A 22146-nucleotide genomic window follows, 5' to 3' on the forward strand; every position below is an offset into this window, starting at 1 on the left:
AGTTAGCAGCGAGATATGGGAAGACATAGTCAGAGGCCATGAAACCTGGACCCGGTGTCGCACTGTAGTCATTAGAAGAGGAGTAAAGTGGAGGACAATAATGGAACAGGCAGAGCTGGGGCAATTTCAGTGGTGAGGGTCGGTGTTTGATTTGGAAGTGGAGTCTCATCTGGGATCCACCACTCCCTTTATTTGCTAAGAGACTTTAAGAAATTAACAGTCTCTCTGAGCCTTAGTTTCTTCATATCTAAAATGAAAGTAATGATATTCACCTGACAGCATAATTAAGAAGATTAAATTCAATAAAGCAGACATACCCTCCAGCATATTCCTTTTGCAAAGCATATTCCACATCCATTTTCTTGACTGATCCTCAGCCTCCTTTGGAGTAGTGTTACTATTAGGTCCTGGATCTAGCTCCATGTTAAAAATGAGAAAACTAAGGCACAAAGCTGTTACTTGCCTGAGATCACAGACCTAGTAAGTGGCAGAGCAAGGACTTAGACTGAAATCCTGATTCCAGTTTCTGTGCTTGAGAAAAGTCTGCTTAATGCTTCCGAGTGCCAAGTCACACCAGCCAGGCCCAGCTCCCAGGATTGCACAGAGAAAAAGAACTCTTAATGACTACATTATTTGACCCTTTGATAAGGGTAAACAAATATTTCAATAGGTGTCACCTGCAAAAGAATCAGTGAAAGAGGTATATCAGAAAACCTTGCTTAGATGTCAGCTTTTCTCCAACTTGATAAACATCCCAACATTAACTTACCACCACCATAGAGTGTCAGAATAAATAGTATACCTGTGACTTTGAAGATAGGGAAACCAAAGCCCAGATGGCAAATGTGAAAGGACTTGCTTTATCAAACTGGTGGAGTCCCAGAAGTTGCAAATCATCCCCTTCATGAACGGTTTCCAAGAAAAGCATTCTATACTTAGGAAATCATCCTCTTCAAGAACAGTTTCCAAGAAAAGCATTCTATACTTAAGAAATTAAATTAAGAAAATAAAGAACACTCACAACTAAAAGCTATCTTTAAAGAAAAAAAAAACGGCTATTGTTTTCCTGAGACCTCCCACATGTTGGGAAATAACTTACAGTGAGGCAGTTTCCTTGTGGTGTAGTCTGAACTCTTGAATAGCTGGCTGTGTATGGATTGCGGCAGTCACCATAACAATGGGCTCATCTTAAAACGTTCATTTAGATTCATTATTGGAACTGTGAGCAGTGAGAAAGGAATGGTCTCTCAGGACCGTAAGGGGTTTGCTTACAGCTCTTCTTAGTTGCTCCAGCCTAGCTATTTGTAACTCAAACAGCTAAGACACATGCCACAATTTTAAGAAACAAGATAACTCACCAGGAGGAATGTGCTTAAAGTCTTATAAAAAGAATAACAAAAGCAAGATAAATCTGGAAAAGTATAAGTAGTAAACAGAATTGGTTGTCTGGAGTTTAGTCACTAAGCAAAAATATAATAAGATGCTTGAAGTAAAGTTTGAAAATGAGGGAGGAATCTCTTTAAAAGGATAACTACCAGGTGAACATTGGAAGCCTGGCCTCCGTTCCAGACCATAAGATCCTTTTTTTGTCTTTCAACTTGGAGCCAACACTAAATTCATGTCCAGTGCACTTGTATTCACTAATGGAATGTCCTGTTTCTTGGTGGAAGTTTACACACTGGGCTTTAGAAACATGTAGAGACATTTGTAGATTCCCGCTAACTGAATAGGTGGCAAGTGTTTTAGGCAAAGTTGAGTTTGTTGGAAATTCACTTCTAGGGTATTTGTATTAATGGGTAGAATTATTTGGATTGAATTTGCCAATAAAAAGACAAAGTAACTGAATGAATTTTTTCTTTTTCTTTTTTCTTTTTTTTTCAGACAGAGAGTATTGCTCTGTCACCCAGGCTGGAGTGCAATGGCACAATCTCGGCTCACTAAAACCTCCACCTCCCATGTCCAAGCAGTTCTCCTGCCTGTATCCTGTATCTGGGATTACAGGCATATGCCACCCCACCCAGCTAATTTTTGTATTTTTAGTAGAGATGAGGTTTCACCATGTTGGTCACGCTGGTCTTGAACTCCTGACCTCAGGTGATCCACCCATCTCAGCCTCCCAAAGTGCTGAGATTACAGGCATGAGCCACCATGCCCAGCCATGAATTTTTTTTAAAGACCCAACAGTATGCTGCCTACAAGAGTCACCTCACTTTTAAGGACACCCATAGACTGAAAGTGAAAAGTTGGAAAAAGATACTCCATGCAAATAGAAACCAAAAGAAAGCAGGGATAGCTAAACTTATATCAGACAAAATAGACTTTAAGTCAAAAACTGTAAAAAGAGACATTATATAATGATAAGAGCATCAATTCATCAAGAGGATATAACAGTTATATATGCACCCAACATTGAAACACCTAAATACATAAAATATTGAAGGATCTGAAGGGAGGGATAAATTGCAATACAATAATAGTAGGAGACTTTAATACTCTACAGATAATCCAGACAAAAAATTAATAAACATTGGGCTTGAACAGTACTGTAGACCAAATGGACCTAACTGACGTTTCATCCAACAGCAACTGTATACACATCCTTCTCAAGCATACATGGAACATTCTCCAGGATAGATCTAATGTTAAGGCACAACACAAGCCTCAGCAAATTTTAGAAGCCTGAAATTATATCAAGTATCTTTTCAGACCACAGTGTTAAGAAACTAGAAATCAATGCCAGAAGGAATTTTGGAAAATTCACGAATACATGGAAATAAAAAACATACTTCTGAACAACAAATGGGTCAATGAAGAAATGAAATGGAAATTAAAAAATATTTTCAGGCAAATGGAAACACAGCTTATTAAAATGTATGGGATATGGCCAGGCACAGTGGCTCACACCTGTAATCCCAGCACTTTGGGAGGCTGAGGTGAGCAGATCATGAGGTCAAGAGATGGAGACCATCCTGGCTAACAGGGTGAAACCCCTTCTCTACTAAAAATACAAAAAATTAGCTGGGTGTGGTGGCGGGTGCCTGTAATCCCAGCTACTCGGGAGGCTGAGGCAGGAGAATGGTGTGAACCCAGGAGGCAGAGCTTGCAGTGAGCCAAGATCGTGCCACTGCAGTCTAGCCTGGGTGACAGAGTGAGACTCCTTCTAAAAAAAAAAAAAAAATGGATACAGCACAAGCAGTTCCAAAAGCAAAGTTTAAAGCAATAAACACCTACGTCAAAAAGGAAGAGAGATCCCAACCTAACATTATACCTCACGGAACTGAGGGGAGGGAGAAACTAAGCCCAAAGTTAGCAGAAGGAAGGAAACAAGATGAAAACAGAAATAATTGAAGGAGACTAGAAAAACGTACAAAGATCAACAAAACTAGAGTTGTTTTTCTGAAAAGATAAAAATCAACAAATCTTTAATTAAACCAAGAAGACACAAAATCAGAAAAAAGGATTACAGCAAATACCCCAGAAATACACAGGAACATTTGAGACTATTAGGAACAAATATATGCCAACAAATTGGATAACCTAGAAGAAATGTATAAATTTCTAGATACATGCAACTTATCAAGACTGAAGAAATAGAAAATCCAACAGACCAATGGGTAAGGAGATGAAATCAATAAGTTTTCCATCAAAGAAAACCCTAGGACCTGATGGCTTCATGGCTGAACTCTACCAAATATTTAAAGAACTAATACCAATCCTTCTCAGATTCTTTCAAAAAGGTAAATGAGGAGGGAATACTTCCAAACTCTTTTTTGCAAGGCCAGCATCATCCTCATATCAAAGGCAGGCAAGGCCATTACAAAAAATAATAATAATAAATTACAGGCCAATATCCTTTATGAACATAGATGTAAAAATCCCCAGTATAATGCTAGCAAACCCAATTCAACAACACATTAAAGGATCATCCACCATGATCAAGTAGGATTTATCCCTGGGACGCAAGGATGATTCAGCATACCCAAATCGACAAATGTGATACATCATTAACAGAATGAAGGCCAAAAACCATAGAATTATCTCATTAGATGCAAAGAAAGTGTTTGGCAAAATTGACAAGTTTATTGCTGGGTTATTTTTCAGTTCTAAATAGCAATAATAATAATAATAGCTAACTCCTACTGTGCACTAACTTCATGCCAGGTGTGTTTTAAGCACTTCACAGGTATTAACTCAGTACTACTCAGATAGAGTTCCGTTAATTTTATTGATTTGGTTTCGTTTCTGCTGTTTTTTTCTGTGTCTGTCCATTGACTCTAAGCCATAAATTTTTATGCAATTTTAATCTGATTATCATTTCCTCTTAAGTTTTTTGAGGATTGGTTTCATTTTGCTAGAAGAACCTTGTGAGACCTTCTTCCTGCATTCCCCTTCAAAGACTCTTGTTAGTTTCAGTCAACCAAAATGTGATAATGTCTAAGTAAACTGGTCATTTTCAAGTTTCTGTAACAGTAAGCCTCTTGATGATTATATTAATGTTAACAAATAGGAAGAAAACATCCCAGATTCTTAATAGAAGAAATCAGGTTTGTCATACAGAGATGAAAACTCAAGACAGACCACCAAATTATTTAAATGTTAGTTTGTGATAAAGTGGGCTACATCCAAAAAAAATTCCTCAAGAAAACAAGTAGGCATGCCACAAAACTGGGAGAAAATATTCTCAACACATATATCTGGCTAAGGACTTAGATCCAGATCACATAACAAGGCCCTGCAAATTAATAAAAGTCAAGCAAATTGCAAATTAAAGATGGGCAAAAGACTTGTACATATTATTCACAGAAGAAGGTACATGAACAACCAGTAAGCACGTGAAAAGATGCGCAGCATCTTTCAGCATCACAGAAATGCAGTCGCGGTACCATTCGCACCCTCTAGGATAGCTAAAATAGAAAAGACTGACGATCAATGTTGAAGAGGATGTGGTATAACTCAGACTCTCGTGCTATTAATGGGAGCGCAAAGGGATCCAATCTCTTGAGAAAACTGTTTTTTGTGAAGTTAACTACAGAACTACTCTGTGACCCAGCACTTCCTTGTATTTACCCAGAAAAATAACTTAAGTTCTCAAAATTTGAACAAAAACATTCATAACATTCTTATTAATAGCATTTTTATTATACAAAACCTCCAAACTGGAAATAACCCGAATGTCCATCGAAAAGAAAATGGAGGAATTAAGGTATAGTTATAAGGAACTACTACCGAGTAGCTCGATAACATGAGTGAATCTCATAGGCACAAGGGAGTGTGTTCTGCATGATTCCATTTATATGAACTCCTAGTATAAGCAAAATTAATTACAGAATTAGAAGTCATTATAGTGTCTACCTCTTGGGGTGGAGGTGGGATATCTTGAGGGGATGCGTTTGTAATGTATCCAGTTGTCAAAAAATCATCCTGCTGGAAAATTTACATTTTGTTTGCTCAGTTTTTAATTGTTTCCATTTTAAAATGTTAACTTTGTTCTTGGGACCAAAAACATAGACCTATTTGTATTATGACATCTTCTGATTTATAGTCTAAATCAGGGGTCCCCAACCCCCAGGCCGGGTGCCAGTACTGGTGAGTGGCCTGTTAGGAACCAGGCCGCACAGCAGGAAGTGATTGGCAAGCAGGAACGTTACTGCCTGAGCTCTGCCTCCTGTCAGATCAGTAAGGCATTAGATTCCCACAGAAGCATGAACCGTATTGTGAACTGTGTATACGAGGGATCTAGGTTGTGCACTCCTTATGCGGATCTAACACCTGATGACCTGAGGTGGAACAATTTCACTTTGAAACTACCCCTGTCCGTGGAAAACTTGTCCTCCACAAAACCAGTCCCTGGTGCCCAAAAGGTTGGGGACCACTGACCTAAATTATTAAAATTTAGTGAGATGCATCCTTACTACTTAAAATGTCAGCTGCATTTCTAGTCAGTGCCTTATCTCCTTCTGTCAAAGTTCGAGTCACTGGATTTTATATTGTTTCATTCAAAGTGTGTTGGAATACCCTTTTTATGGTTGGAATACAGATTGAGAGAAATACATTTTTATATCATCTTTGTTATAAGAGTGAATGTGAATATAAACCAAGAGTGAATGGAGTGAATCTAAACCAAGATTCTTCTAGAGACAACAGTGTTGCTATAAATTAATTAACTAGGACTTTCTTTTCCTGAAGGTGTACAAGGGAGAAGAAGCCACATTCCAAATCTCAGGCCTCCAGACCAACACAGACTACAGGTTCCGCGTATGTGCGTGTCGTCGCTGTTTAGACACCTCTCAGGAGCTAAGCGGAGCCTTCAGCCCCTCTGCGGCTTTTGTATTACAACGAAGTGAGGTCATGCTTACAGGGGACATGGGGAGCTTAGATGATCCCAAAATGAAGAGCATGATGCCTACTGATGAACAGTTTGCAGCCATCATTGTGCTTGGCTTTGCAACTTTGTCCATTTTATTTGCCTTTATATTACAGTACTTCTTAATGAAGTAAACCCAACAAAGCTAGAGGTATGAATTAATGCTACACATTTTAATACACACATTTATTCAGATACTCCCCTTTTTAAAGCCCTTTTGTTTTTTGATTTATATACTCTGTTTTACAGATTTAGCTAGAAAAAAAATGTCAGTGTTTTGGTGCACCTTTTTGAAATGCAAAACTAGGAAAAGGTTAAACTGGATTTTTTTTTAAAAAAAAGAAAAAAAAAAGAAGAAAAGCATACCAGATACCAAAAGCTAGCTTTCTTATGTTTTCCTTTAAATTTTCAGATTTACCTTCATTCTGTTTTCACTGATGTCTTTTGCAAGCCTTTGATTTTTTTTTTTGTTACAGTTTAGTAATTTATATTCACCAGTCACTTCTTATGTCTTGAACATCTGTATCTGTAAACATGAATCACCGTGTGTGTACTTACAGGGCTAGGATTTCAGTGTTGTCAGAGTATTACCACACAGCAACAGCAACATACAGAAGATATGTTCACTCAGATAAGACTGCCCTAAACAACCATTTTGTCACTCAGTTATTTAACTGTGTTTAGCTCATTTAAATCAAAATGTGTACTTTAATCTAAAATGTTTTAATAATCTGTATTTCTTATAATTTTAACACTATGAGCTGCCTGTATAAGAAATCAAGTAACCAGAATGCACCTATAAATTATGGAGCATTGTAGATTTTACCACATCAATTCATAGCAGTAACTTTAAGAGGGCATTGTGCAATAGTTAGTTGTTTTCTTGTTCAGCTATTTTAAAGGCTGCTTTAACTTGTTTGTTTGTCTTTGTATATAACTACTTCTAATCTAATCACTAGAGTTATTATATTCTGTTATGTTTGACCAGAATTATATGACAAGAACTGGTGACAGTTTAGTGCCTCTGCCCATTGTCCATGATTTACACTAATTGTGAGCAGTCTTCTTATGTGTCAGCTCATTATTTTTGAAACATTTGCCTTTAGGCTGTTCTTTGAGGTATCAATGAAGTGATTGAATTTCAATACCTTAATTCAGTGCACACAATACTAATGTAACAGCAGATGAAAATTGATAAAACCCAAAAGAGAGTCATCTAAATTTGTAGTTCCTATTTCTGTGGGTTTGCCTGGCCATGGTTGGAGAGGGAATGGTGTTTGATGGTAAACACAGGGTGTTTGGGGATCAAGGAGCCTAGATTCTCTCCCTGGATCTGTCACTAACTTGCTGCGTGACCTGAACACGTCACTTTACCTCTCTGTGCCTCAGTTTTCCCATGCATGAAAAATAAAATAAAATAAAACGGGGATTCTAATGTTTGTAAGTGCTTTGAGATCTTTGACCAACAGGTGCTATTGGAGTGCAAAGTGTTACTCTTACGTGTTTATTTTGAGTCATGAGATAATCAATTTTAACCCAAAGTCATTGGATTATTTATATGAAGTCCATAATGTTCGAGTACCTCAGGGACATTTAAGAGTTGGAGGTGCAAATATATTCCAAAAGGGTGCAACAGACACAGTGTATCCCCCTGCTTCTGTTTTTGTATATTTTTGCTACTTGGTTTTTCTTGATCATAGCTATTTTGTGCTTGATCTTTATTGTCTAAGATGCAGTATCCTGTACTAGCTTATAATATTCCCATACCAAAGTCATGGGGAAACAAACTATTTTGTTTTTGGTTTATTTATACTATATTCTGCATACAGTACTTTAAATGCCAATTACTGTGCAATCTTTATTTATTGTAAAATTTTTTAAGTGTACTTATGTACTAATTTTCCCTTGTAGCATGTTATATTTTTGTGTTTTATACTTTTGTAATTTTAGGTCAGTCTTGTTCCTTGGCAACATCTGTAGTATTATTAATCTTCTGACATTTTCTTATGTTTTTAAAAAGATAAGAGCATCTAGTGCATTAAATGCCAAAAAAAAAAAAATACATTATCATGATTGAAACGTTTACATGTACCCAAAAACCATAATCATCTCTTGGAAGAAAATGCTGAGATCAATGAATTATTCTGTGTGCCTATATTGACGTAGTGAGTACTAGAGAGTTCTGTATTTTATTATTGACTATAATAATTAGTTTAATTAGCTTTGCAAACTGATGGCATCAAGGTAAATATATTTTTGCCAAAGTTCTGGCCTTCCAAAACTCACCCCCTTATTTAAATGTGTGCTATGACCCACTATGACACAGCATCTGCATTTTCTAAAAAATTCCATGCAGGTGTTTTGGGGAGAGGTATTTTTTAAGCAATGAAAATTCAACTGAGTACAAAGCCCCCTCTTGGGGGGTTGGGGAAGTCTCTTTTTTGAAACACTTCAGAACTGCTGCTATAAAGAAATTCTCTAATTGGTTGAATTTTTTTTTAAGTAAATAGTACTTTAGGCCAAAATTTATATGAATATTTGATCTTCTTGAGATTTTCATACTATCATTTAACCACCAGGAAGCTGAAGTGTGTGAAGTACAAAGCTGACAGCACTTTATTTTATTGCTCTCCATTATTTGGTATTCATTATATTCCTTCAGTCAGAAAATTATTACTCTCTATGGCACTGTTTTTTATCACAAATATGTATATGTGATATTGATATATAACTATATATATTGCCATTACACACGAACAATAAAATAAAGTGTTCTATTAACCTGATCTCTTTGCCCTTTTGCTATGTGAGGAGTGAATGAGTGGCCTTCTGATGCTCTGACTCTTCTCTGTATGTCAAACTCATCCCTGGCACAAGAAATTCCAGTCATGTGAAGCAAACTGCCCTTTGTCCTCAAAGAAATTGTTGAAAAAGAAAACTTTTTAAAGAGATTTTTTGCATATTCTCTGCCTTGTTCTTATCAACTTGAAATGTTGGCATTTTCTAACCTTGTTTTGTTGGCTACAATAATTCAGTATTCATGTCAAAATTGAGAAGTGCCCTAATTGAATGTGTTTGAATGTTATCCTTGCACAATTCTTTAAATTGAAAGATAAAATGTTTTACCTCACTGTTGGACATACATTCCAAGCTTTTCAACTCTAAGAGAAAAAGAAAATCATGTTTTCCTGTATTGTAAATTTTAGACTATTTCATATACATTGTATTAAAACTGCCATATCAATTTTAATGTATAGATTTTGCAAATACTATGCTATATGTAATACCTAACTGTATCTGTAGTGTATATGTAATATATTTATGCCCAATAAATGTTTTAATTCTTTCTGACTTAAATAGGGTTTTTCTGCCATGACTAGGATTGCTTTTGTTGTTGTTGTTTCTTTTTTTTTTTTTTTTTTTTTTTGAGACGGAATCTTGCTCTGTCGCCAGGCTGGAGTGCAGTGGTGCGATTTCAGCTCACTGCAACCTCCAGCTCCCAGGTTCAAGTGATTCCCCTGCCTCAGCCTCCCAAGTAGCTGGGGATTACAGGCACTCGCCACCATGCCCGGATAATTTTTTTTTTTTTTTTTTTGAGTTGGAGTCTTGCTCTGTCGCCCAGGCTGGAGTGCAGTGACCCAATCTCGGCTCACTGCAAGCTCCACCTCCCGGGTTCATGCCATTCTCCTGCCTCAGCCTCCCAAGTAGCTGGGACTACAGGTGCCCGCCACCACGCCCGGCTAATTTTTTTAATTTTAGTAGAGTCGGGGTTTCACCATGTTGGCCAAGATGGTCTCGATCTGACCTCGTGATCTGCCCGCCTCGCCCTCCCAAAGTGCTGGGATTACAGGTGTGAGCCACCGCACCCAGCCTTATTCTTCCCTTTTAAATACTTAAAGCACATTCAGATAAGTTAAAAATTCACGTGTTTTTGGAGGCCAGGCAGGTGGCCTTCTGCAGAGACAGCAGCAGCTCAGCTCTTGCTGACCAAGGCCTTGGAGGACTGTGAGCCACAATCACATATGTCCATGTTTCAAAAGAAGCTAAATATCCAGATTTCCTCCATGGGCCAACTAAAAGGTGATTGTGGACTATACAGGCTGCCAGTTTAATCCTTTATCAGAGTCTCTGTGGATAACGTACCTTGTTGCCTAATACTTTATCTGTCTACCAAAACTCAGTCTAGATCTCCCTCTGTTCACCTGGCACACTGGGTGCTTCCTCTCCCCTGACAAACTCTATAGAGTGTTCATGTCCTTTCCTGCAGGTCTCATTCAACAACAACAACAACAACAGCAATAAAACACAGTGTTCCTGCTATGGCCATGGTTTTGTGATTTTAGATTGTCTTAGTAGGAATTCCCACTATCTCTTTTATTTTTCAGGAAAATGGGTAAAAAAAACCTGTCACTTTATTGAACCTCACTTATATGAAGCATGGTAATTATTCTGGGTAAAGATGACAAATTGAGCACATCAAATTTTGAATGCTCCTGACACCACTAAAAGTAAAGGATTTTTTATTTTTTTAAGTCACAACTCAACCCTCAAGACTGGGAAGAAAGAGGAGTTACTGGCACCAGAATTTTGGAAATATGATCAACAAAACTTAATTCTAATTTGGCAGAGGAGAAAATGAGCATCAGTGTTTTTATTCTCAATGCAGGATACCCTAAAGGCTCAAAAATTGACAGCAACATATCCCTTTGAAGTGATAGTGAAGAGAGAGAGGAGGCTAAAATAGTATTGGTTGAAAGCTGTTTAAAATGCAGTTAGATCAATAAAATCCCTCCCCCTTTTTTTTTCAGCTGGACAAAAAATGTCCCTCCTCCCCACCCACCTCCATCACTCTTGCAGAAGCCTAGAGGTGTATCCTCAGGAGAAGGTTCAAATAGAAAGTCCCTGGACTGGGAGACACTATCCACAGTTGAGAATGAAGGCACCATATCAAAAGCAAATTAGTGAACATAGGCTTATGGAAGAACATTACAAAGAGCCTCATGGGCTGGGAACAACAAAAAAGAAATCTAAAAATCTAAAAATCTTCAATGAAATGGTTCAGCCAGAGCACTCTTGGGTAGTTCTTTGCAACCTGTACATTAATATCACCTAGAGAGCTTTTCAAAATTCTCGTACCCTACACCAATAAAATGAGTATTGCAGAGGCATCAGTATTTTTTAACACTCCCCAAGTGCTTTCACTGTGTATATGAAATTGAGAACCATTGCTGAAAAGTGAAACTCTCAGTCAGCAATCCCCTATCAGCTTTTTAGTCTTTCGTCTTAACCAAGGATAACCTGATATCTGATGAAAGTGTCTAACGTGGATGAAAAGCCCAAAACCAACAACTTGGAAGAATCAGAGACTACATGGAGAAGAAGCTTCAAAAACCTGTCATATCTCCAGAGAGATGAGAAAAGAAAAGGCATCTGTAGAATAAAGATAGACTACTATAGAAAAGGAACTGTTAACAAGAAAATGTTTTTGGAAATTAAACATTCAATAGCATGGTTGGAAGCTGAAATTTAGCAAATAACCTGAAAATTTGAGGAAAAAAGAAAGGAAAAGATTAGGATCAGACCAGGACCATTCAATATCCAAGTAATAGGAACTCCAGAAAGAACAGAAAATGGAAGAGAGGAAATCATTAAACACATGAGTTTCTAGAATAATAGGGTATGGGGGCACACAACACAAAGGATGAAAATAGGACTTGTACTAAGGCTCGCCATCTTGAAGTTTCAAAACACTAGAGAACCTCCCCAACATGAAAAGCTGGTCACATAGAAGGATTGGGAATCAAGAGTGGCGTTAGACATAAGCAGTTGCTTCAAGATTTTGAAAGAAATATAATAGATTTCTCGCCTACCTACTCTCAATCAAGTGTAAGCTACCACGAAGACGTTTTTTAAATTGGAAACTCTCACAAGTTTGCCTCTCATGCACCTTTTCTCGGGAAGCTACTGGAGGATAAGCTTTCCCATATAAGTGAATGAATCAAAGAAACATTATGAGATTCTGTTTCCAGTGCTTTTTATTTAGGTCAGAAGTTGGCTCTCTGACCCTATGCCACGAGAGGATTTATGCAACTATCACGTTCTTACCCTTTCCCCATCCCCAATTGACCTGAGTGCACACATACATTTCCCTAAACAGGAGGAGTGTAAAAATGAGCCTTTTAAACAAATCTCTCAGGATATTTTGCCTTGAGCCAATTAAAATCAATAGTTAAATTTGTCTACAGATACCCTTTATTCGGGGTGACAACTGAAAAACAATTCCCACCTCCACTGCTAGACTAGTACCTCAAAAGCTGGGGGAAGGGAGTGTGTGCATGGGGCAGCAAGCCTCATTTTAACTTTGCAGCATCTAGCACATTTTCTGGCCCATATTAGAAGCTAAAAAAGATTTGTTGAATTGAACTCACCTAATTTGGTAACCAAAGTTGGCAGAACAGTGATGTGATCCATAGACTTGCTGCTTCAACCCATAATCTTTCCCCTCAAGTGTGTTATTTTCAGTGCAATACTTTCTTTTTTAATGAAGTAGTTGTCAATATTTTAAAATTTGGAAATTTTACATAAAATACTGGAATTCCAGATTCTACTGAAAGTTGGAAGACCTGGCAACTCTAGGTCTTGTTCTGATACGGAGGTTATCCATGGAGATGAATATTGGCTGCCTTTGCCGGTTGGGGCATTTTGTTCTGCTCTTGATCACATTTTTCACTAAATCTCTGGCATGGATATGGATGTTATCTTTTCTAATGTCTCCATCAAAGGTGAGTAAACATGGACAGGACATCCACAATGATGGAATGAGGACCTCCATAAATCCACTTCTCCATAAAAACAACAAAAACACTAGCAAAAAAGTACCAGAATCAACTTTTCTAGAACTTTGGAAATTAACCGCAGGTTTGCATCCATCTGAACCTTGGTACGAACAGCTGGTTTTGTGGCATTTTAACTCAATCTGCTCCATCCTAGCTCTCTGAAGCTCCACCGTAGTCTTGGAATCAGCACCCCTACAGCAAGGAGAGGGAGCATACTCAGTTTGGAGCTCCTCAAAACGTCTCCTCCCCAGAGCATTGTCACTGTTTATCCTACCTCACAGCTGCCTGGAAAAGGTGCCATTTGTAGGGTGTTATTTAAACTGACTGGCAGCTGCTCCATGGGAAAAGCCTAATACCCAGGGTACTTGTTGGAAAATAATCAGTGCAGTTGTTTAACCCAGTAGCTGCCTAGGCTGTAGTACCAGTTGAAGTAAATAAATAGGCTAAAAACTTGAAGATCGGGGGAATGAAATGTCCATAGGAGGCTTTTCAAAGTTCCTGACATAGTCGTGGGGATCTAGCAGACCATGTGCATGTGCACGGCTGTGCCCAGACTCAGAAGACGGAGAACGCCCCCATCCTTCACTCCTGTCTGTTGTCAAGGTCTTGGCTTAACCAGAATTGTAAACTTCCTGAGCTTTAAAGGTGTACTTCAACATTCAGAGCCCTTGACAGAGTGGAAGATTTATTGGTTCCTGGTATATAAGGAAATCTGCGAACAGTCATTAGAGGACCATTAAGCTGAACAGAGATTACAGTGGCCAGATGCAAAGGAAGAAGTCTGGAACAATACAATCCGAATTCATAACTCGGATTAACCCTAATAGGGAGTGGGGAAATGATGGTTAAAGAGTTGTTTGGTCTTAACTAATATTTTAGCCTTATAAATGAAAAATGGGCCCCAGATGTGGTGGCTCATGCCTGTAATCCCAGCACTTTGGGAGGCCGAGGCAGTTGGATCACTTGAGATCAGGAGTGCAAGACCAGCCTGGCCAACATGGTGAAACCCAGTCTGTACTAAAAATGCAAAAATTAGCCAGGCATGGTGGCAGGAGCTTCCAGCTACTCAGGAGGCTGAGGCAGGAGAATCACTTGAACCCAGAAGGCAGAGGTTGCAGTGAGCCGAGATCGTGCCACCGCACTCCAGCCTGGGCAACAGAGCAAGACTCAGTCTCAATAAAATAAATGAAAAATGAATTATTTGTGTAATAAAAATCCATTTTTATGGCAAACAAAACCATATCAAAGAAATGAAATTTCTTCCCCCTTTTCTGAGTCAAAGGATAAATATAGTAAAAGATGGGTCTTAATTTTTTCTTAGGACTAAAGGTATGGGTTTTTATTTTCTGTCCAATCAGTTATAAGAGAAATATGTTCAATTCAGATAAAATTTTTTGCATCTATGAGCCATTGAATGTCTCTGATTTTCTACTGTAACAGTGTTTCCCAAAGTAAGGCAGTTATACAAGACAATTCTAAGTGGCACATGTCTAACATCTTTCAAATTATGTAGTTTTTGTCATCTATACCAAGGAGGTATACCAAAGAAAAACAGGTCAGATTAAAGTGGATATTTAAGTTGATAAAAGAAATATAATAAGTAACTCATAGTGCAAGGGCTACTCAGATATGGCAGAAATCAAAGGGATGATAAGCAAATGACCAAAGTTTGAGAATGATGCACCATGGAACACTGCCTCCTGAGATACAAGTGGATCTATGGAACAGAACACATTTGTATGCTAGCACCTGCACGTACATTTTTTTTTCTGCAGGTGAAGAGTTCTGTTGAAGGAGGAGAGAGAGAAGAAAAACGTTGATCCACATAGAGCTGGAAATTGAACTGGACTAGAAAGTTTGTGCAGCTGATCCCCACCAGCCTCAATAACTGGCTTAGAATTTCCTGTTTTACTGTGCATTTTTCCCTGTTCAGTACTTCTGAATAGTCACATGAGTGAAAATTGGCATTTGGAAAGTAAAAGTTCTTTAGCACAAACCCTGAAGGTTATATATATATCATTATTTTGCAGAGCCTGAGATAAGAAAATAGACGTTGATTTTAAACTAGGCCTCGGGGAGACAGCAAGGGTACAATGGGCCTCTTGTTTTGTCTGACAGTCTTTCCTAGGAGCAGTGAGCCAGAGACACCCTCTTCCACCCCAACTTTATCCATTTGGTTCTCTAGAAGTTGTGTTCTCCCAAGACCCCTTGCACAGACTAAGGTGCATTATTCAAGAATTGGGTCCCTAGCCTGCACTTGGACCCATCCCTGGATGTGGGATTAAGACTCCAATTGGTCTTGCTCCAATGGCTGAAGCTATAAGATGAAAAGCTTGAAAATTCAGGGCAGCTGGTTTTCTTGATGTAGAGAAAGCCAGTGTTCAGTGAGGGGAAGCAAGGAAGCTAGCAGGAAAAGAGAAAAGAAGAGGATTAAGGAATAATTTATTATTAATAATCTAATCTATTCCTATTAGATTATTAGATACTAATTTAATCTATTAAGGAATAGATTCCTTACAAGGACCCTAGTTAAGGCCCAGTTCATCCTGTTTTTCAGTTTGCTGAGACCCACTTCCCTGTTTTCCTTATGATAAATTTCCCTTTATGTTTAAGTTAATTGGACTTGAGTTTCTAAGACCAAACCCAAAAATTTCCCACCTAGGACAGAAAGCATTTAACACCTGATTTCCTATTGCAAAGGAGGCTTATTTAAAGTAGGGTGTACTGTGTGCAAAAGGCACAGCCTCAAAGTTTTTTTTGTGCTGGGAATTTATTCAAATTTGGCCTCTGTGTTTTTGTTTTATTTTTCACCCTTCAAGCAATATAGACTGAATCTAGGAAAGCTTTAATTTTTAAAATTAAAACCAAAATAAAATTGTGCTGAATTAGAGCACTTATTTGTGAGCTCATGCTAAGCACTTGACATACATTATCTCATTTATGCCTCATATCAACAGTTTGAGGTGAGTATATCCATGCTCTTGAAGGATAAGTGCTTAAGTAACCTGGGCAAAGCATCTAAGTAAAGTGTTGATGGAAGATTCAACCCCAGCTCTCGTTAATTTCTGAGGCTGGTGTACCTTACCCCTATGCTGTGCTACCTGTCAAAAAGCCCTTCAGAATTTATTGTTATTGTATTTTAACTGATGTGAACAACAACGGTATCAGCATTAGACTTTATCTCCTAAGTATTGTGATGTTAAAATAAGCATCCTAAAATACAAATGGCTATGCAACATAACACGTTTGTAAATTAATCAAAGGTTTGTTGAATTGAACTCAACTAATTTGGTAACTAAAATTTGACAACAGTGGTGTGACCCAGAAACTTTTGCTGCTTCAACCCATAATCTTCCATTCAATATTGTACTGAAAGTTGTAGCTAAAGTAAAAGTTAAAATAAGGTTTAAGCACATATTAAAGGACCAGCAGCTATAGTCTGGAACTTCAGGCTTGAGTTTATCCTTTCACTGCCATTCTCACTCTTTCTGATTAAAGAAAAGGCACAAGTGTACTCATCTGAAAGTCAGATGTTTGAGGAAGGGACTATCATCTCTATAAAAAATGGACTGACTTTCGCAGAAGACAAGGAGTGATAAGTCTCAGTTCTGAGCCTTGGGTTCCTCCAGTGAAGGCAAATTGAACGACACCGTCTAACGTCTTTATGATTCTATGAAGACTAGACTCTAAGGTAGGTGGGCTTCAGTCCAAACTATAGTTCCTTGATAGAAATAATCAGAGGACAGCCTGCAAGATCCTCCACGTACATGCAGCCTCCACAATTCTTTGGTTGAAAAAATTAGCACCACGTGCTGTAAACATTGAAATCTGTATTGCAAAACTGCCATTCGGGAGAGTTGTCCAGTCAACTCCGGTACCTCTGCTCAGGGAACACACCACACTTCTACAAAGCTGACTTCAGTGCTACCACAAAGGGGCTAGGAAATAAAAAATGCTACAGAAAAGAGTAAACATATGATACCAAGTAGGTAAAAGGAAAGGAAGTGCAGGAGTGGGTTCTGAAGACATGAATGTTGAAAGGCCAAAGGAGTTTGCCGAACTCTTGCTAGGTTTCCCCAGGAGAGCCCTGATCTCCAGGAAATAGACCTGTTTGCCCATGTGCCCACCCTTGCTGAGGCCCTCCACCTTGCAACAGTATCCAGCCCTTCAGAGCCAAGCCCTGAGATTTTCTTTCCGTCTGTCATCTAAGCAAATTTCTCACAAGTGCTTGTAAGTATATTTCTGGATTGCTTTATTCAGCTTGCTCATTGAGAAGGGATTTGTAGTAATTTCTTACAGCAGCAGTAAAAAATGAATACAGATTTTAAAAATACAGAATATTTGTGTGACATTACATAGGATAGGTGAGGTGTTAAATAGAAATCTAAAAGCCTAAAAGGAAAAGAGTGACACATTTAACTTATTAAAAATAGAGAAAATAATTGTGAAACAACATTGGCAAAGGGTTAATATTCCTCATATGCAAAAGCTCCTATACATTAATAAGAACAAAAACAAACTTTTTTTTTTTTTCTTTCTAAAAAATAGGCAAAGTAGCCAGGCATGGTGGCTCACACCTGTAATCTCAGCACGTTGGGAGGCTGAGGCAGGAGGATCACATGAGCCCAGGAGTTTGAGACCAGCTTAGGCAACATTGTGAGACCCAGTCTCTACCAAAAAAAAAAAAGAAAAAAGAAAAAAATAGCTGGGTGTGGTGGCTCACGCCTGTAGTCCCAGCTACTCAGGATGCTGAAGTGGGAGGATAAATTGAGCCTGGGATGTCAAGGCTACAGTGAGCCATGATCGCTCCACTGCACTCCAGCCTGGGTGACAGAGTGAGATCCCATCTCAAAAACAAACAAACAAAAAAAAGCAAAGCAAGTAAATAGAAGAAATATTTGATAATTTGTTACAGCAGCAATGGAATAGGAATACAGATTTTTAAATACCAAAGCGGTTTACAGAAGAAATATAAATTACAAAAATCATAGAGAACAATGTTCAACCTTGGTACATGTTAGGAAAATTAAAATTCAACTAATGGGAAATATTTAGCCCTTAAGCAAAAAAAAAAAAAAAAAAGATCAATATCCTGGCCAGGTGTGGTGGCTCACGCCTGTAATCCCAGCACTTAGAAGGCCGAGGCAGGTGGATCACCTGAGGTCAGGAGTTTGAGACCAGCCTGACAGACATGCTGAAACCCTGTCTCTATTAAAAATACAAAAATTAGCCAGGTGTGGCGGTGAGCACCTGTAATCCCATCTACTCTGGAGGCTGAGGCAGGAGAATCACTTGAACTGGAGAGATGGAGGTTGCAGTGAGCTGAGATCACACCACTGCACTCCAGCCTGGGCAACAAGAGCAAAACTCCATCTTAAATAAATAATCAATATCACATTGGAAAAAGTATGGGGAAATCACCTATCTATCTCTCTAGGAAGATGTCAATTACTATAGCATTTTTGAAGGTAATCTGGAAATACTACATTTTAAAATGGAACATATACTTTAACCAAGCAATCTTAAAAGTCTAAAGAAAAAATGAATTCATATGTAAGGGTGTACATGCAAGGATATTTATTTCAGCACTGCTTATTACAGAAAAACAATTTAAATATTTATTGATAGAGCAATGCATTCAAATTATTAACTATTTTAGATCTATTAAAAATGAATTCACATCATAAGAAAACAACAGATCTGAATCTAGGAAAGCTTTAATTTTTTAATTAAAACCAAAATAAATACAGATGCAAAAATCTTCAACAAAATACTGGCAAATAGAATCCAGCAACATATAAAAAGGATTAAAAACCATGACAAATAAATTTACCTCAGGAATGGAAGATTGGTTCAACATATAACTAACTAATGTAATTCCCCATATTTATAGAATAAAGGACAAAAACAATATAATCATCTCAACAGACATATAAAAAGCATTTGACAAAATCTAACAGTCTTTCATGATTTTATATATATATATATATATATATATATATATATATATATATATATACACACACACCAAACTAGGAATAGACAGGACCTTCCTCAACTTGATAAACAGCATCTATGAAAACCCACAACAAACATACTTAACAGCGAAAGACTGAACACTTACCCTGCTAAGATCAGGAACAAGTCAGGGAGGCTTACTCTTGCTACTTCTATTCAATATTGTTCTGAAAGTTGTAGCTAGAGTAACTTGGAAATAAAATTAAGTAAAAGGATCCTCATGCTTTAGAGAGCAGTCAGGAGCCCTGCTCCATGAGAAAACTTGTTCATAAAGGATCTTCGGGATGTTGATTTTCTGGCTGGAAACCTGTGTGACCAAAAGCGCCTTTGCCCAAGTTCTTGGCCAAGAAGAATGAGGTACGCAGACAAGTGAAGGGTGCACAGATAAGCTTTAAATGTTAGAACAGCTCAAAGGAGTCCTGCAGTGGGTAGCTCCTCTCTATGGGCAGGTCACCCTCAAGTGTTCAGCTCTCAGCAGAGAGGAGGTCCTGGAGAAGGTTACTCCTCTCTGCAGCTGATAGTCCCAACGTCTCTGCAGGTCTCTGAAGCTCTCAGCAGAGAGGGTAGCTCCTCTCTGCAGCTGGTTTTCCAGACCATAGTCTCTCCCTTCTCGCGTTCTCTGCCCTCCTTTGGCTAAGCCTGGGGCTTTTATGGACCTCAGAAGGAAGGAAGTGCATGCTCATTGGTCCATGGGCAGCCATGAGTGGGCCTGGAAGAGGCGTCACAAATCCTCACTCAGGTCTCGGGACTGGCAGCCTGGCCCCTAGCCTTCAAGTCCTCCCTGGCCTGAAGGTGGGGCCTTACTGGAGATCTGCCCGCTTCTGCCCAGGAGTCTGTCTCCCTCCCTCAGCCGTCCATGGCACCCAGGCTGCTGGCACCAAAGGACACCTGCAGGCCAGCACTCAGCTGCCCTCATCTTATCCCCCAGAGAGGGCTGAGCCAGCAAGGAGCTGGCAAGTCACCACTGCCCCAAGCATGCGCCCACCTGGTCGGGCTGTGACAGCCCCCAGGCTTGGCCCTAACCCCGCTCCAAGATTGTAGCAGGTACGGGAGCAGGAAGACATGAGGCAGCAGGAGCAGGCAACTCCGAGCCTGCAAGGGCAGGGGGGCCTTCCCAGGCCCCCCAGGCTGCAAGGATGCCTGCATCTGCAGCCACAGTTTGGTTGGCTGCAACTGCGCCTCGCCTGGGGAGCGGGACTCCTGCCAGCTCTCTAAAGCAGAAGGCCTGGATCCACAGTCACAACTTGGGTGGCTGAAGCCCTGCCCAGGAGGGTGGGGCTCCTGTGCATGCCCAAGTCCCAAAAGCATGGGATGCCCAGGTTGCAAATGCCACTTAGGTGGCTGCAGTTGCACCTGGGAAGGTCCCGCCCCACCAACTTGGAAGGGGCAGGGCTCCTGCTTGTACCTGGCTCCCACCAGCTCCATGGAGCATGGCACATGGCTGTGCCCCCTTGCAGCCTGGGGGTTGGGGGTTGCTCTGGGTCCTCACTGGGCCTGGGTGGGCATCTGGGACAGGGGTGATGAGGCCAGGAGCTCCCCCTGTGGCTCCAGTGCTCAAGGGTGGCCTGGAGCTCCCCTTCACCCAGCCCACGGCCTGGTCCCATTGTGGTGGCCCCTAGGGTGGCGGGCTGCAGGAGGCGGGGGCAGGCTGTCTGTCACCTCCCCTTGGCCACACCAGATGGCCCACCACTGCCATCAAATGTTCATAGCAGCATTAGTCACAATGGCCAAATGTTCATCACGTGATGAATGAATAACCAAAATGTAATAGATCCATACAATGAAAGATTATTTGACCATAAAAAGGAACAAAGTACTGATACATGCAATAACATGGAAGAACCTTGAAAACATGCTAAGTAAAAATTCAGACACAAAAGTCCATATATTTTATAATTCCATTTATATGAAATGCCTAGAATGAGGTAATCTATACAGACAAAAAAGTTAGTAGTTGCCAGTAACGGGAGGAAAGACAATTCGAGAGTGACTGGTAATAGACACAGGGTTTCTATTTCGGATGATAAACATGTTCTGGAATTAGATAAGGTAGATGGTTGCACACCTCGTGAATATACTAAAAACTGCTGAGTTATAAACTTTAAAAGAGTAAATAAATTTCATGTTATGTCAATTATATCTCAATAAAAATGGGAAAATTAATTAAACCATCTTTACTCACCTGGAAATATATCCCTGACTTACTATAAGATGAAAGAAATACCAGCACAGAAAAGTATGGAAGGATTATCAAGCCATTAATATTGATTACCTCAGTAAGGTCAAGTACAAAAGGAAAGTAAGAAATAATGTTTTCTGACTGGGCATGGTGGCTCACGTGTGTAATGCCAACAGTTTGGAAGACTGAGGTGAGAGGATTGCTTGAGCCCAGGAGTTTGAGACCAGCCAGGGCAACATGGCTCATAAGGTTAGGCTTCGTGTTCCCACTCAAATCTCATCTTGAATTGTGATCCCCAGGTGTTTAGGGAGAGACCTGGTGGGAAATGATTGAATTATTGGGATGGTTTCCCCTATGGTGTTCTTGTGTTAGCAAGTGAATTCTCACGAGATCTGATGGTTTTATAAATGGTGGTTTTTTCCTGCGCTGACACATCCTCTCTCTCTCACCTGCCACCATGTAGGACGTGTCTGCTTCCCCTTCTGCCATGATTGTAAGTTTCCTGAGGCTTCCCCAGGCATGTGGAACTGTGAGTCAATTAAACCTCTTCCCTTTATAAATTACCCAGTCTCGGGAAGTTCTTTATAGTAGTGTGAAAATGGACTAATACAATGGGAAAACGCATCTCTACAAAAATATTTTAAAAATTAGCATGGTGGCATGCACCTGTGGTCATAGCTACTTAGGAGGCTCAAGAGCAAAGATTGCCTGAGCCCTGGAGGTCAAGGCTACAGTGAGACATGATTGCA

At 39.5% G+C, this 22146-nt stretch overlaps 1 protein-coding gene across 5 annotated transcripts in view; it reads left to right on the top strand.

Annotated features, from left to right (window-relative positions):
• FNDC3B (fibronectin type III domain containing 3B) overlaps positions 1-9721 on the top strand; it is a 361399-nt gene extending 351678 nt beyond the window's left edge. For all 5 annotated transcript variants that reach the window (XM_001165324.8, XM_016942296.3, XM_063807331.1 and 2 more), the window contains one exon: positions 6187-9721. In XM_001165324.8, the coding sequence (XP_001165324.1) occupies positions 6187-6498 (312 nt within the window). In that variant the 3' untranslated portion in view covers positions 6499-9721. The remainder of the gene's footprint in view (positions 1-6186) is intronic.
• Positions 9722-22146: the final 12425 nt, after the last annotated feature.

The sequence above is a fragment of the Pan troglodytes genome, chromosome 2, assembly GCF_028858775.2.
Source record: "Pan troglodytes isolate AG18354 chromosome 2, NHGRI_mPanTro3-v2.0_pri, whole genome shotgun sequence".
Taxonomy (NCBI): Eukaryota; Metazoa; Chordata; class Mammalia; order Primates; family Hominidae; genus Pan; species Pan troglodytes.